This window comes from Rattus norvegicus, chromosome 5, assembly GCF_036323735.1.
Source record: "Rattus norvegicus strain BN/NHsdMcwi chromosome 5, GRCr8, whole genome shotgun sequence".
Lineage (NCBI taxonomy): Eukaryota > Metazoa > Chordata > Mammalia > Rodentia > Muridae > Rattus > Rattus norvegicus.
This window is the reverse complement of record NC_086023.1, coordinates 66,364,688-66,381,250: the sequence shown is the minus strand read 5'-3', so window position 1 is coordinate 66,381,250 and position 16,563 is coordinate 66,364,688. Positions and strand designations below refer to the sequence as shown.

The following is a 16,563-nucleotide window of genomic DNA, read 5'->3' as shown; positions in this document are numbered from 1 at the left end:
TGGGTCCACATATTTCTTGAGTCACTGCCCTGATCCAAGTTCCTGGCAGGAATCATCTTGTCTACTGGCGCCTGAAGAATGGCCGCTCTAATTATGTCCAGGGCCTCAAGCTCCTCTGCCCACCACCATTACCAAAGATCGCATGCCCTAAAAAATGCATTAAGACAGGGTCAGCATGAAAAATCTCTGGTAATCTTAGAAGAGCAAAGCAAGTTTCCAAGGCACGGGCGGGCCACTTGGTAGGTGGTTCTCTGGAACATTTCCTGTGTGTGCATGTACACGGAGTGTGCTGGATCTCATGAATGTGCAGATCAAGAGTGTCTCCGCTGGTAGCTGGGCCAGGGCCTGCAGTTCTGCATCTTTACTATGCTCCCAGGTGACATTAGGGATGCTGATCTGCAGACCACACTTCGAGTAACAAGCCCTAGCGTATTTGTAAAAGAGTTGTAAGCTACGCTGGTCCCGAGGGCCATAGCTAGCCCAGATGGAAGCATTATGCAAATTAAAAGGTGCCCTTATTGCCTGTGTGTTGGCAAGCTGTACACAAGCTGGCCTTCAGCGGGATACCCGCCATAGCCATCTGGAGCCTCCTGCTGGCTCCACTACTAACTGTTTGCATTTCCCATAGAACTGGAGGTTACTGAGTGGTTAACCAGTTGGGAACAAGACTCTCCCATCTGCCTTCGCTCTCGGCCCATGTACTCTATAGTCAGTCTTTTCTGCCTGACTTTGGGGACCCAAAAGACCCAGAAGGTTTTCTGAAGGATGTGCTTGGAACACATAAGTGTCCGCTCAAGTGTGAACCTTTCACCCCGGGTCTGAGGTCCAGCTTCAGTCCGACAGATGCCCTGTGTATGTTGACAGTCCACTGTGCTTCAGTAGACAGACAGACATACAGACAACAGACAGACAGATTAGAAAATGGCAGCTTATTCTTTGGAGGTTGTGTGGAGGGGTGGGGGGTGAATACAAGGCATGACAGGTTGGCCTGAAGTCTCTCTATTTTCTTACACATTACTTATCTTCTTTGAACCCTGTTTCCTTGACTATAGACTTGGGGGGTCATGTGATCACTCCAGAGGGATATGAGGCTGAAAGGAGATGTCCTTAGGAAGCTTACACAGTGCCTGACCCTCCGCGGTGGGCCACACCTGATCTTTCTTCATTCGAGGTGTGTGTGTGTATGTGTGTGTGTGTGTGTGTGTGTGTGTGTGTGTGTGTGTGTGTGTGTGTGTGAGACAAAGAAGTTTACGGTTTATCCTTGGGAGAAAGAGCTCAGAAGTGTTCAAAAGTCTGAGTGTGCTACCTATGTCTAAAAGAGCAAAGTCAAAGAGCTTGCGATGCTATCTAGCATGAATCCAATCCATTCATCATACACAGGGGCAGAAAGAAGCCCAGAAAGTGAGGGGAGGGCATGGTCCACCCCAAAGCAATAACACAGCAGACCGTGCGAGGTTCCTTGTGGGACTCCCTGGCATCTGTCAGTTCTCACCAGTTCTAGTCTGCTTCCTAGACACACAGCTACACTACACATCTGAGGCTCCCCAAGAATCTGAGTTCTGACCAGTGGAAGGTGCTAGAAGGGATGACCATTGGCCTTTATAATCTTCTACCTCCTCCCAGACTTCCAACTGGACAATTCTTATGACTTTGGATCCAAAAGATTCTGGGATCACTGTTGGAGGAGAGAGGTCCAGCAGGAAGTAGGCACAATGGATTGTGCAAGAATGAGAAATGGGACACTCCTATGGTCAACCAGTGGGCGTTTGCTTATTGTTGTTTACATTTATTTATTTTTATATGTAAGAGTGTTTTGCCTGCATGTATGTATGTGTACTCTATCCATGCCTGGCGCCCATTGGGAACTGAACCTGAGTCCTCTGCAAGAACAGCAGGTGCTCTTATCCACCGAGCCATCTCTCTTCCCTCCATCCCTGCTTTGTTTGTTTCTGAGAGTCTTGTGTAGGCCTGGCAACCACTAAGAAGTCTATGTCCCTGTAGTTTGCCTCCCACAAACATAGACACATGCTCTACCACCTGTTACTGCATTACATTACTTTTTATATTTTCTCAAGTAGAATAACACAGTCTAAGTCAGCCAAAGCACGGTAGAGGTTTGAACCCACGTCCCACTGGAGAGACACCCAGCTTACCATAGGTCCTGGTGCTCCATGAACTCCAGGTTCACCCTACAACAGGAGACAGGCACTTGTCACTCAGAAAACACTACTTAAGATACAACCAAAGACAGCAGGTCAAAGCACATTTATGCCCTCAGGGCGAGCAGACAGAATCACCTTTCTCCCCTTCACCATTTCCAGAGGGATATCCCCAGTCAAGATGGCTCCAGGCTCTCCCTTCTCACCCTGCAATACAGAGAATCTTTTAAGGTCCAACCTCCTCCTTGTTTGAGAGGTCATGTTTGAGAGCTCTCCATCCTGCCACCATGACTTCAGACCACCAGCCCCGCCCCTCCAGCCCCGCCCCTCCAGCCAAGCCTTCTTGCTGAAGGATTACTAAAGCCTCTTGCATGCTGGAATGTTTTCTGAGATCTTTCGTCCACATGCTGTCTGAGTTAACTGTTCAAGTATGCCCTCAAGGGCTCTAAGCGAGGACAGACCTGAACCCTCCTTCTCAGACCCCAGGATCCTGCTCCAGCATAGTCTTCTATTTCTTGCCATAGGATGCCCTCCTGGATATCAAGCTCCGACACATTTGATGGTTTGTTTTCCTAATGACTTGAGCTTTGTCCCCACCAAGGATCCTTATTGTTGTTTAAAGCTGAGGCTTGGGAGAGACAAAGCTCTAAGCATGGAGCCTGGAGTCTCTCTCAACACGAGAGCCACCTGTCTTCATGGGCAGCTGTCTCCCATTCTCCAAGCGTCTGCACAAATAGCTTATTGGTTAAGCAGAGCTCTCCTAGATGCTGGGAAAGAGATGCTGGGCGGCTAGGCAGTAAGGATGCAGGATACTGTTCTGAAATCCTGTTTTCAATAAGCTCTACTAACCCAAGAGTTCCAGAAACACATGCATGCAGAAAAGAAGGCCATGTGGAGAAACTAGCATCCTTCCAGGCCTCCGTACTAGTCCTGGGCAACTGGGCTGGCAGTACAGTAACCTCCTTTCCACAGTCACAAGTGGCCAAATAGGGCACCAAAGCAAGCAGGGAAGCCTCTTTCTCCATCCCCCAAAGCCCGCAGCTGACATGTGAGTCTTACCACTTCATTGGTGAGGAAAGGCAGTCCTGAGCAGCAGGAAGGGGCAAGCACAAAAGCATTAGAGGCAGAGCGGCAGGAAGTGCAGTTGTTGTAAGAGCAGGAGCAGAACTGCCTGGTGTCTGTCCCAGACATTTAAAGTGGCAGAGAATTAGCAGCAGGAGGAGCCTCTGGGATCTAGAGTCTCAGCTCTACCTACTTTGCCTTGTAGAAAAAAGGAACATGGGAAGCAAGAACTTTCAGAGTCAGCCCAGTCCCATCTCTTCTCTGCAAGCCCTCCATAGGGACCCAGACATCACCAATCTCACGAGCTTCCAAACTTGGCCCAACACATTGAGCTCTCTACTTCCTAGTGTTGAAGACCAATAGTCTCTGGGGCCCCTTTCCTTGACCTGGGGGCAATGTGGCACATGAGAAAGAAAGCCAGGCCAATCCTCACTCCTCTGATAGGTGGTCCTTCTAGACTTCCCAGGGAGGTGTCACCCAGCCCATGTGCAGCCTCTGAAATGGGGGAGGGGGTACCCTGCCCATCTACATTGCTTTCTTATCTTTGTCTTCCCATTTCACTTTCTGTAAGAAGCTGCCAGGAGTCCCTGCACACAGAGAAGGGAATGCGTGAGTGTAAGCCGGAGTCTTTGCTCTCTACCTATGGATGTTCCTGTCCTCCTCCCCTAGGAAAAACCACCAGGAAGTTGCAGGCAAAACACTCCACACATAAAAAGTAAAACAGAATAAACTGTAATTGAAGAAGCATCCTGGTATTAGAGAGTAGTGATGGTTAGGAATCTTAAATGTCACCGGATTGCACTGTAGGAACTGTGTCTCCAGAAAGAAACAGTTGGCAAAAGGGAATGGCCAGCAAATTCCAAGCACATCCCCACCTGGGCCCCTACCTGTTCTCCTTTTAGACCTGGGAATCCAGGCACACCAGTGTCACCTTTTGGTCCTCTGGGGCCCTGCAAAGAATCAATGGAGGGCACTGTGTTATGCTTAAAAGTTTTTTCCCCTAACAGAAAAACATCTCCGTCTCTGTCTCTCTCTGCCTCTCTGTCTCTCTCCCTCTGTCTCTGTCTCTCTCTCTCTGTCTCTGTGTCTGTCTCTCCCCTGACCTTCTGTCAGAACAAGCTCTTATCAACCCGGCGGAAGTCATGATTAGCTCTGATCTTTTCCTAACTGTAACGGGCTAAGAAACTGGGCAGAAGATAAGCCTGGGCGTTGGAGGCTGGGAGAGCCAGCTTTGCTGTGGAGAATGGTGCCCAGTGGGGCACCTCAAGGAGTGGCTAGGGATCCACTCCTAAGAAGACTGTGCTTTTCCTCCCCAGGTCCTTGGATGGTGGAGTGTGTGTGTGTGTGGGGGGTGTCAGCTATCTATCCTCTCTTCAGATGGGTCTATTTCTCCTGTCCTTTTCTTTAGGATGCTGGCCAGAGAGGAAGGAGGGATGCTTTTAAAGTCCCTCATCAAAGATTTGGCTTCCTTGTTCTTTTTCTAAAGCCCTGTTCCCACTGGGTGGTCTCCTGCCACCAGATGGCTGATCTCCATGTTTCTCTTCCCTCTTCTCCTCCTCAGGCAGCTGTGAGAGTTACAGCTTGCCTACCCTGGGTTTTCTTTCTAAGTGCTAATAAAATGTCCTTGTGCCTCCACTTGCGTATGTTCTTAATTCCTTTATTATTGTAAGTGGGAATCCCATAAGGAGACCCTGGTTCCCGTGATATGAGGTAGATCTGCTGCTGGAACTCCCCGGTAGAGCCTGTTCCTGCTCCCCTGGACAGCCTAACTCCTTTGAACGCTGGTTTCCTCCAGGTGGACAGACCTGGACCTGCTTTTACCCGGTTCCCCTGGGCTGACTCATCCACAGCTGCTGGACAGCCTCTACCTGCTGGCCCAACATCCACCTCACAAGATGGGATCCAGCATCCTAGCCTGCCTTGGCTGGGACTCACACTTCATCTCCCGCACCATGGAGGTTACTCTAGTCCCTTGACCTCTTCACACCAGACCTGTTGCCCCTGCACTAAAGCTTGTGCTCCCCACCCCTTGCCGGGCTGCCCGGCACCCTCGGTAGAGCCAAATCGTACACTTCAGCCAGAATTCATGATCCTCGACCCCAGCAGACACAGAACATTTGTGACAGTGACTTATCCACTCATGGTGCTCACTGCTCCAAGGCATTGTACTGCTTTATTGCTATTTAGCCAGATAGGTGGAAGGGTATGTTATCCATACAGATAGGTGGAAGGGTATGTTATCCATCGCAGCAGCGTCCTGAGAATATCTGAGTGATATTGTTTAGCAGTGAACTTTCTGTTCGTCTTCCCTTTTCAAATAATCTTAAGTAAAGGACCACTGGGCCAAATCTGTCAGATGAAGACTCACATCTGGGGCATGTGGCCCGGCTCCTGTTCACACAGGCTCTCTAACTCTCTGTGGTGACCCCTTCAGAGCACACAATCACTCTCAAAAGCATATTGGAATGTTCCAGAATGTGCTCTCAGGCTTGAAGCAGCCACCTTAGAGGCTGCAGCTAAGAGGCCAGACCTCTTCCCCACCACCAACCACAAGGCTGTTTCCTGCTGCCTCTTTCTTCTGCTAAACCATCTTCACAGTTAATGCTCACGTGGAAAGTGTCAAAAAGCTTCATTGTATTAAAAGTTCAGGAAAGTATGAAAAGGTAAGAGGAGACCATCTATGTAGTTCAGCCATCAGGAGAACACTCCTCCAGTGTTTTTATCTGTTTCCTTCCTTTGTTCCAGACACAGCACCTCAGGCCTTTCCAAGTTGCAGAGTTTCAAAGAAGCAGTGCAGCTCTCCCCCCTGAGCCGCTCTTGGCCTTCTGCATGGGCACAAACTCTAGGCAAAACTGATGGTGTCTAGTGCATAAGCTCTTGCCCTCCTATAAAGCCACATCCAGGCTGTTAATTCCAGTCCATGGCTCTCCTCTGTCCTCATGCACCACTGACTTCCTACATCTTGAGGGACTATCGCTTGATATGCTAGAGTCTCCCAGCTACTGCTCAGGGCTGTTTGGCCCAGGGGTAGAGACATAAGACCCAGCCCTCTGTAGCTATCATAAAAGTAGATACACACAGGAGAAATCTGTCCCTTGTGGCAGAAAAGAATTACTACAAGATGGTAAAAGTGAACCCTATGGGTCTCAAAGGAGGGGACACATCTGCGAGAGTACGAAAAATACCAGTGTGTGCAATGGTGCTGAGGCTTGGTCGTGAGGGATGGAGGGAAGAGCATCTCAGGGGAACCAGAATGAGCACAGCCCCTGAGCCCAGGAGGAAGCTAGCCACTGCAGTACTTACTGGAAACCCTGGCAGCCCCGGCACACCGTCTGGCCCCTGCAACAAACCAAAGACAAAGGGTTTTCATAGTCAGGAGTACTGTACCTCACGGGCCACAGTCTCTCAGGAGGGTAAAGGCCTGAGCCTGTTAAATCCAGCAGGGATGGCATGGGAACGTAGGTAAGTCACTGACACTCCCAGGGTCACTGGCCAAGGGTCCAAGCCCATTTCCACCCACTGTGGATCACTGTGCCACTTTGTAGAAGATTACACTAAGGGAAAGTGTCATTTGGAATCATACAGCTGGCTAACGGTAGAGGCAGGATCTGTCCTCAAGCACCCAGAGGTCTGTGTCACTCCCCAGGCCTGCCCCTGGTCAACACTGAAGCTGTCTTTGAGTGATGACTCTGAAATTTGCAGGGGCAGGGATGGACAGTGTGGGAACCTGGGTCAGTCAGCTCTGAAGATGGGCTTGAGGATAGGCTTGAAGGCTGGGGCAGAAGTGGGCCCATGTTAGGAGCTAGACTTTTATGAAGGGAATGGGAATTTTTAAAGGGTCTGACAAAGTGTGTGCTTCACCACACTGGGTCACAGCCCCCATTCTGGCCAAGTCCAGGTTGTTGATGTTATTAAAGGGACACAAGTTTGACAGGATAGATAAATAGATAGATAGATAGATAGATAGATAGATAGATAGATAGATAGATAGGAAGGAAGGGGACACACACACACACAAAATGTTAATAAATTTAAATACGCTTAAAAAGAACTATTTAGAAACAAGTTTCTTAACCCACAGCCACTGGGTTAGGGTTCAGCAGCTCAGAGATGCTGCTGCTCATGTTTGTTCTGCTGTCACCCACTAGCACCCCAAAGCTCTCTCTAGCAGTTCTAGGGAGAGCAAAGACCCCTGTGGATGGATTTTTGCCCAGTGCCTTGGACTTTGAATATTGGGTCTTTGGATTATGCATTTCAGTAGCAATCAATGGGACACAGCATAGAAGAGGTCAGAGTGGATGAGCCTCACAGATGCTGCTCCATAGAAGAAAGCTGGGGCAGAGGCATCTTCCAGAAAGCTACAGAAACCTTGGGATACAGTCCAGGTCCTTCCCTCACAACATGGATGGTCGATGTCCCTGGCTACTGCAGAGTGGGCTGCCCCCAGTGAACATCTGCTCTGCACAGCCATAGGCATGTATCTTACATGACTCCAGAGTGTCTTGCCAAGTACCACAGTGTGCCAAGTACGTTCATCTCCCCTACCTCACATAAGCTGCCCCAATGTCTGGAAAGAGAACCAGGGGGCTCTGAGTGGTCTTCAGAGAAGAGGCTAGACCATGGCCCATGGCCACTCTTTTCTCCTCCCTGGTCCCCATCAGATGCCATGGGAGTTTATTGAACACCTTCCTTCTTTTGAGACCCTGTCAATCATGAGCCTTGAGGGGGACATGTGAGGTCCCCATATATTGATTTCTTCATCTCTAAAATGGCATGAGAAAGACTGAAGTGGGTGTCGATCCTCCTCTGGCTCCCATGTCCCATTAGCAGAATCCCGTTCTAAGAAGTGAGACTGAGCGGGTACATGCAGGCCCACCACACGGACCAGGAGGCAGTGGTTCCCAATCTCACACAGATTTCCGGTGCACAGGACTGAACATATCTGCTTCCTGAACACAACTCTGCACCACAGAACTTGAATTATAAAAAACTCAAAGATGTAGGCTTCCTCGATTCCGACTTTGACAGACTCGGGCTGTATGCTTCCAGAGCTAAAACCCAACACTTTCCAGAGGCTTCTGGGTAGAAACCTCACTCAAGGGCAGATGCAGATACAAACCGGAGGCCCCATGAGCTCAGGAATGTCTGAGAAATTCATGGATCCATTGGTGATGTTGATCAAAGACTGAAAGAGAAAAATTACACAGTGAGGACAAAGAAAGACAAGTGCTCCTCCTTGCTTCTGGCAAAGAGACCTTAATTGAAGTCACCCAGGATGGAGTACATGGATCAGACCCCAAAGTCACTGCCAAATACACCCAGCCCTCCCACTCCCCGTCAAACAGCCCCAGCCTGCCTGTCACTTTTCCTTTTAAATTAACTTTAAAATTACCCTGTAGATGAATTCCTTCTCTCTTTCAAAGTTATAAGCATATGTATATGTACGTACATACATACATACATACATACATACATACATACATTCATACATGTGTGTGCCCGTGTGTGTGTGTGCATGTGCATGTGTGTGTGTGTGTGTGTGTGTGTGTAATAGCTCACGTATGTCGTTACTTTAGATAAATGGCATTAGGCCCTGTACCCTCCCCTTCAACTCATCCTTTCCTACTCAATCATCTTGTGTAGAGCTTCCCATGTGCGATTCTGGAAGACATCTATTTTTAGTTTGAACAGACTGTCAGGGAGCCCTCCAAAGGGGCCATGCAATTTACACTTCCCCCACAAGCACTCGAGATTGTCTGTTTCCCTCCCCATAGGCTTGGCACTTTTAAATCATACTCTTTCCTCTTAACTACGGTCACTCTTTTTCCAGGTCTTTGGGACTTTTTCTTTTGGCATGAGTGTCTGCATTAGGGTGTTGATGGTAGACACAGAGGTTTAAATGGCACTCAGGTAGGAAGAAGCAGAAGATAAGAGGCACATGGAAGGACAGGTGTTGCCAAGACTTTGCTTTTCCATATGGATCAATGGGGAATTGGAAACCATACATGACTGCCTCTCTGGGAATGGGGGGTGCATTACTTCCTCCCTGGGGATGGAGGGTCAGAATGAAGAGAGGCTTGGTTTGCTCACCCATGTGGTGAGCTTTCCAAGTGAAATTTTGGAATCTGTCTACTAATAGTTTTTTTTTTAAACCAATTCCCAAAGAGCCATCCAATGAGCTCTTCCGAAGCTAACTCTCAACAAGAACCGGTCCTCAGAGGCGTAACCCTGGTTCCTCCTGGTCTCTTTACCCCCACTCTGGAAGATGGAGGATGCTTTCTGATGACAGTTTAGAGCGTGACAGCACCGTCCTTCTCTCTCTTGTCTGACTCTGGAATTAGTGAGCTCAATATTGTGGCTGGATTCGGGAATCAGCGTCTCCCACCGGGTTAAGGCTGTCAGTACTCTCTCTCCCAGCAGTGAAGGTGATCTCAGGCCTGTGTCTCTGGCTTTGACTTGGCTTCTTAACTAACTCACAGCCTTTCTGGAGCACTAACTTGGGCCTTCCTCAAGACTCCGGTACTTTCTAGGCTGTTGTCTGACTCCTGACCCTGCCCAGCAGAAGAGCAGACTCTGAAGGTATGTAGGAGTGTGGTGGCATGGAGTGGGTAGGAACAGATAGGGTAGCATGCTGACAGGTGCAGACTCTGACATCCTGTATAGCCACCAACCTCAAAGTCCTGGAGTGACAGGTTACCTGCTATCCCCCTTAGCGAAGCAGAAAGCATGCAGCAAAGCTTCCACATGAGCGATACTCACACTGGACAGGACCTCAACACGTCCAGGTGGCCCCCTGGGCCCAGGAGGCCCCATAGTGCTGATTCCGTCTGTCCCCCGTTCACCCTAGTTACAGCAGAGAGAAGTTAGGGTCCAAGGATAATGCTTCCATAACCCTCTAGAAAGACCTTGCCTCTGATGGGCTAACTTACCTTGGCTCCTTGTTCTCCTTTTTCTCCTTTGGGACCCTGACAAGAATAAGCAAACAGATGACGAGACATTCTTTGGCTTTTCTCCCGTTCGTTGGCTCACACTACCTTCTTGCTATCTCTTCCTAAGCTCTCCAGTGGATGCTGGTTTGGGTGATGGATCCAGGCTCAGAAGAGAAGTCAGCAAGCCACAGAGGTCCTTTCCCGGTATGGTAGTGCCCTCCTACCCTAGCCTTAGATCCCGTGTGTGCAGGAAGATATCTTGTGTGTTAGAAGTCACTCCTGGGGCTGGGGATTTAGCTCAGTGGTAGAGCGCTTACCTAGGAAGCGCAAGGCCCTGGGTTCGGTCCCCAGCTCCGAAAAAAAAGAACCAAAAAAAAAAAAAAAAACAAACAAACAAAAAAAAGAAGTCACTCCCTGGGCACTTGGCTCTGGGCCCATGTGACAATGATCATAATATCCAGTGGAGGGTCTTCATGAAGGTGTCTCATATGGGACAAGGGCAGTGCCTGCAAGGGATGAGCGAGTGGAGGGGGCAAGTTCTTAAAGGGGCCATGTCGGTTGATGTCATCATGCAGATGAAGGCAGACAAGACAAAACGAGGCCTGTCATTGGATGAAAAGGAAGGGAGGTGGGAACAAAGGTTTTAGAAGGAGAGGGAGAAGCAGGAGAAGAAACTGGGAGAACATGGCGGCAGATGTTAAGATTCTTCTCTGCGCATAGATACAGGTTGCTATGACTAATTTTAAGAGATGGATGTGTACAGGATTTGGTGCTGTCCAGATGGGCAAATTATATCTTATCAATTGGGTCAGAGGTTATTGTGTAGTGGGTTCTTTCATGTGGGCACTTAATTGAGTTCAAGAGAAGGTGCGGTGGTGGGACTCACCAAGCCCACCACAGAATTGGGATGTGTGTGCCTGGCATGGTAACGACCCGCCAAGGGAACTGTGAGCGAAAGCAACGCGGTGTGGCAGGGTGCCACGCTGGAACGGCTCGCAGACCGCCCGGTTAGAGAGTACCATGGGGGCCAGCGTGGAGCTGCTGAGATAATTTGCCCTAGTTCCTATGGCCCCACGGAGCCATAGGAACTAGAGAAAGTGACTGCCCAGGTACCCACGGAACTGGTAGTGCCACATTTTTTTTTAAAAACTGAAATAGGGGCAAACTGAATCTAACATAGTGACAGGAAACCATGAAACAGATGCTCAAGTTGGTGATGATTAAGTTTCCTAGCTGCCATGAGTACCTTACAGGTCTGGGGCTAGAGGCCTAGTGAGTGTGAACCATTGAAATGAGGCCCCACAGCCTCCCCTCAGGGGTAACAGCAGGACAGCCCTCATGAAAGGGTTCATAAAAGTCTACCTACACTTGGAGAGGAGGGTCCCGAGATTCTGGGTTTGCTCAGCAGCTGGGTGTCCCCAGAGCCTTCAATCTGGGGGAAGAAGAAGAAGCAAGAATTTCAGATTCACTTCCAGGCACCTGGTTGAGCTAGGCAGGATGCTGGGGGGGAGGAGCTCACAGGGGACTCCACAAAACCTCTCTCTACCCCAGGGTCAGTGCCCAGTCCACTGTGGCTTCCAGTGATCTTTACCCTCCATCACTCTTCAGCTCCAGAAAGGGCAAAAGTACCTCAAATCCAAGCTTGGTTGTACATCCCGGACCTGGAGGCCCAGGGGGTCCAGGAGGCCCCGGCGGTCCCATGGCCCCAGGGATACCAACTTCTCCGTTCTTCCCTGGGGGCCCTGGTAAGCCTCGGCTGCCAGGGTCGCCCTGTAAGAAGAAGACAGGATAGTTACCAGCTGCAAGAAGAAGCAGTGTGAGCACCTGGGTCGGAAAATGACTCCTTGAAGCTAATTAAGTTTAGAAATTCTCCGATGGGCGCTGCTTGATGGCACAGAACAGCTGTCTCGCTAATTGGCATTTCCCTTGGCTGACATGCTCACTAGCGTACTGGGGAAGGAGGAACTGTTGCCGGGTTGGCTCCCCACCATCCCAGCTGGCCTAACTTCCCTGAGCCTCCACTCTGGGGAGTGCTTCTCCCTGCTCTGTGACATTTGTGGGTTCACTCTTCTGGCTCAGGGGTACACTGGAGAGGGAAGTAGAGGGGAGAAGAGCCATTCTCAAATACCTTCTCGCCAACGGAGCCGTTAGGTCCTCTTGCTCCCTGAAACACACAAACACAGGGGCCAATTAGGATGCATCGCACTAGGCTTGCTCAAAGGAAAAAAAAATGCAGAATTGTAGACGAGTGAATAGCAGGCTATGACGACAGGCTTGTTCTGTCTGGGTTTGGCTGATGTCTCCAGTCTGAGCGCATTGCCATAGGTATCAGTCAACTGAACAAGTCAGGCCCAAATCTTGAGAAGCCTACTTCTCAATAATTAACCAAGCCCTCTTCCTCGAGATTAAACGAAGGCAGTTGGCACGAAGCTGGAGAGATCAAAGCAGTCTCTTGGAGACTCACACCGAGGCAGCTGCCCCCTCCCCCACCTCCTGCCATGACAGAAGTAAGGGGTGCTTCCAATTTTTTAAACAAGGAAAGGAGTAGTGGTTAATTCTGATTATCAACTTGGTTGGGATGAGAAGCACGTTGAAGATTTTGTAAAGCACACTTCGGGGTGTGTCTCTGGGGGAGTCTCCAAGAGTATCAAATAAGGAGCAGGGGAAGACCTGCCCCAAATGTGGGTATCACTATCCCATAGGCTGGGGGTCCATGGGCCAAGTTAGAAGGAACAGGGAGCCGGCTAGCACTGCACCCACACCGCTACCTTGCTCTTGACTGCCAAGAGAGTTCACAGCTTTGTTCTGCTACGTCATCTTGCTGCCCTGATTCTGTCTCAGCCATGGACCAGACCAAACGCTGGAGCTAGGTAACTGGACCTGAACCCCTGAAACTGTGAGACTAATGAAGGCTGTTCTCCTGCAGGAGACAGCCCAGCTATTGTGTGACCACACCGAAGCTGTGACACATACAATGACATGCCAGCAGTGAAGGACTCTATCTCTCCTTGTCCCGTTCCTGGGCTAGAAGATCCCATGCATAGCAACAACCTCCATCACCCCTAGGTCAGGTGGTAAGTCTATAACAACTTCATCACCCCTAGGATAAGTGGTGAGTCTGTAAGACCAATCCTCAAGTAAGACAGACATCCCCTGGCCTGAAATGCCAAAGTGAAACTGGGAACTAAGCAGGCCTCAGCCTCAGAGAGGAGCTGCAGAGACTGAAATGCCCTGCATGGTGGTGGAGAAAGCAAGAGTGTGCATAGAATGGGTGGAGAGAGGGAGCAGGGCTAACCCTGAAGGAAGCGTGAAGTAGGGATGCCCCGGGATCCTCTAGCAGGGAGACAGGCCGAGTTTCTACAACAGGACAGCTGTCAACCCTCACCAGCTCCCCTTACCTTCTTGGCACACCCCTGCCAGGAGCACTGGGGGTGCCTTCATACCACAAGAACAGTAAGAGTTATGTTCAGGAGCAAAGAGAGGGCAGGGCTCTGGAAGCCTAAAAGACCCATGGGCTTCCATGAAGATCAGTTACTGAGGCACCCTATGTGATGGAGGCCTAGACACTAAATGAGATGTCAATTTTAAAAGCAAACACAAAGAAAGAATCCCCAGATCTGAGGAAAGGCAACACTGTGAAGGAGACAAAGTCAACGATAGCACATAGAACATAACGCAACAAGAACACGGATGCTTTCAGGGAGAGAAGGGACAACGCTACAGAATCACAAAGCAAGAACAAACTGTTATGAGAACAGTGGTTATGAAACAGAACAAATTCGGGATTGTAAAAACTTCTGGTGGTTGAAATGAAGAACTCTGTGGGACTAAGAGAAAAGACACACCCTGAAGAGAAATACTACAGAGAAGATCAAAGACCAGGATACAGAACTGCTCTGAAAAGCAGCACAAACGAATAAAAGACATAGAAAGGATGGTCAAACAGAGCTCAGAGGATAATGAGGAATTCTAATTACTGGTCAAACAGAATAAAGAGAACAGAGCCAGCAGCATGTGAGTAAACAGTAACTGGGCATCCCTGTGCTTGGCCTTAGCAGAAGGCTGAGGTCTACGCCAAACATTTCTGGATAAACAAAACACAGAAGCTCCACAACCCAGAGGTCTCCAGATTAAACGCCACTCCACCCCAAGGCTCTTTAGTACCAAGTGGGAGAATACACGTTTTAAAGAATCCACATCCAGAGACAATGCACCAAGGGATTCCAATACACTGAGCAAAGGAAAGCGACTCCTAAAACCTGCCAAGGGAAAAGGCGGTGGCTCTGGGTCGGCTGGGACTGGGGGCGAAATCTGAGCTCATCCTCAGTAACAGGGTGCTCACCTTCAGATCCCAGGGGCAAATGGGTTCACCCCTAAACTTGCACACACAACCAAATAGCCCAGGATCACATCGTGTGCGGTCTGGAATCCACTATCCAGATAGACCAGGCTGGCCTCAAACACAATGAGATCACCTCCCTCTGCTTCCTCAGTGCTAGCATCCCCACATGAGGCCAACAGAAAATTTTAAACAGCCAAAATCTGGAAAGTTTGCTGTGCACAGACCCGCTCTGAAAACACTACAGAGATGTATATCATCCTTCAAGAATATTTGAGGAGGAAGCATGGGACACAGGAAGCAATGAAAGGTGTCCACCTTGACTACTTTTAGAACTACAAATTTACTCAGAACCTGCCTAAGGCAGAGCTTCTCCGGCCTCCCATCTGAGCCCAACACACTTTCTTGTCCCACGGCTCTGCCAAGACACAGGGAGGAAGGCAGGAATTGAATACTTGTTCAGGTTCCTTCCAGCTGGCTCTGGGAATGTTTCCTGGGGATGAGCCTACCCAAAGTTCTTCAGGTAAATGGCAAAGGTGAGAGCATCCCTGGAGAGCCCAGCACACAGTCGAGCCACCAGGCTTCTCTGTCTGTGCTCTCTGCTCAGTGGTTGTTGATAACCTTCCTCGCCCCTGGGAGCTCCCTGTGGAGAGACTCAGGATTCTGCTGGTGTGCGCTGTCCAGCAGTGCTGAAGGGAGACAGGTGCCTGGCATGTGTAGGGTATAGAGAAAAGGCCCCACATCTCAGTTAACAGCTCCTTGGTTGGGAGACCCCTGCTCAGTTCTTAGGCTAATGATGTGAGCAGGAAAAGTGTTAAGACTGTTGGAGGTGGCACCAGATTCTCAGAGCAGGGAGAGCATGCTGGAGTGTACCAAACTGTCAGTCAGAACCCTCCGTAGCAGGTCCTATCGAAGCTCAAATGCCCCCTAGCCCAGAAGCCATCAGAGATGTCCTGGCTGAGACACAAGGAAATGGACCACTAAGCTGAGTAAGTAGTCATGTTCAAAGACAGCACTCCCTCATACCCTTACTCCCACCCTTATCCCCATTCCTCCCCACACCTTCACCAATGGCCACCAGGGGCAAACCGAGCAAATGTGTGTGACCTGGGGCAGAAACGTGTCCCCAGTTACTGAGTCCCTATTTAGCTGCAGTTTCTTATTTCTGTTCCCCTTCGGCATGAGCAGTTAGACACTGCACGCTGTCTGCTCCGGTACATGCTTAAGAAAAGTATCTATTTCCAGCCACACATCTAACCACCAGCAGCAGGGCTCTTGTGAACCATACCTAAGGTTGCCCCGACTCTGAAAAGGTTCAGCTGTACTTCCGATTGATCCCGGTTAGAGAACTCTATCGTGACAGGGGGACACTGCATTATTTCCGATAGCTTTCTCAAGTTCATTTAAGACAAATGGATCTTGTAGCAGATCGAGAGAAGCCACCACAGTCTTTGCACTCCCCCCACCTCGTGATTTTACTCAGCTTGAAAAGGGTAGGGCTTAGGTCCAGTCTACTGCCTCTCAGGTATGGTGGCCATCAGTTTGGAACATGAGCAGATTAACCAGGAAGGATCTACCTTACTGGAATTTTCAGGAACGAATAGGGTAAAAATTGAGAGATGTGATACATAGTTCAGGAAATACACTGAACTTCCGAAATGAGACAGTAGCAGACGCCACTCCTTAGCCAGAAGGAACTTGTATGCATTGAGTCCAGACACCTTCTTGGAATTCCACCCAGTAGAGAGGTGTGGTCACGGCTGGGAAACTATGGCGAGATCAACTCTACACCGGAATGAGTCACAACAGTGCTGCGTGTCACAAGATCGTATTTCACTATATTTTTTAAAAAGTGATTCTTACTTTGAGACAAGGTCTCACCATGTAACCCTGGCTGGCCTAGAACCTACTATGCAGACGTGGGTAGCCTCACACTTTTAGAGATGCTCTGGCCTCTCCCTCCACAGCACTGGGACTGAAGGTGTGAGCCGCCATGCCTGTCCTGTAGTTTAGCTTCTGTGATGATAAATTTTAACTATCAACTTGATTGGCGTGAGACTGTCAGGATCAGTAA

General features: G+C 49.5%; 1 protein-coding gene across 1 annotated transcript in view; it reads right to left on the bottom strand.

The window, feature by feature from the left end:
* Window positions 1-16,563, bottom strand: part of Col15a1 (collagen type XV alpha 1 chain) — a 105,627-nt gene that overhangs the window by 21,922 nt on the left and 67,142 nt on the right. Inside the window, exons 15-24 of the mRNA NM_001100535.2 lie at window positions 12,279-12,314; window positions 11,780-11,920; window positions 11,517-11,582; window positions 10,151-10,186; window positions 9,981-10,064; window positions 8,341-8,406; window positions 6,525-6,560; window positions 4,109-4,171; window positions 2,298-2,366; window positions 2,154-2,189 (exon numbers count right to left, since the gene is read on the bottom strand). Coding sequence (NP_001094005.1) covers window positions 2,154-2,189; window positions 2,298-2,366; window positions 4,109-4,171; window positions 6,525-6,560; window positions 8,341-8,406; window positions 9,981-10,064; window positions 10,151-10,186; window positions 11,517-11,582; window positions 11,780-11,920; window positions 12,279-12,314 — 633 coding nt within the window. The remainder of the gene's footprint in view (window positions 1-2,153; window positions 2,190-2,297; window positions 2,367-4,108; window positions 4,172-6,524; window positions 6,561-8,340; window positions 8,407-9,980; window positions 10,065-10,150; window positions 10,187-11,516; window positions 11,583-11,779; window positions 11,921-12,278; window positions 12,315-16,563) is intronic.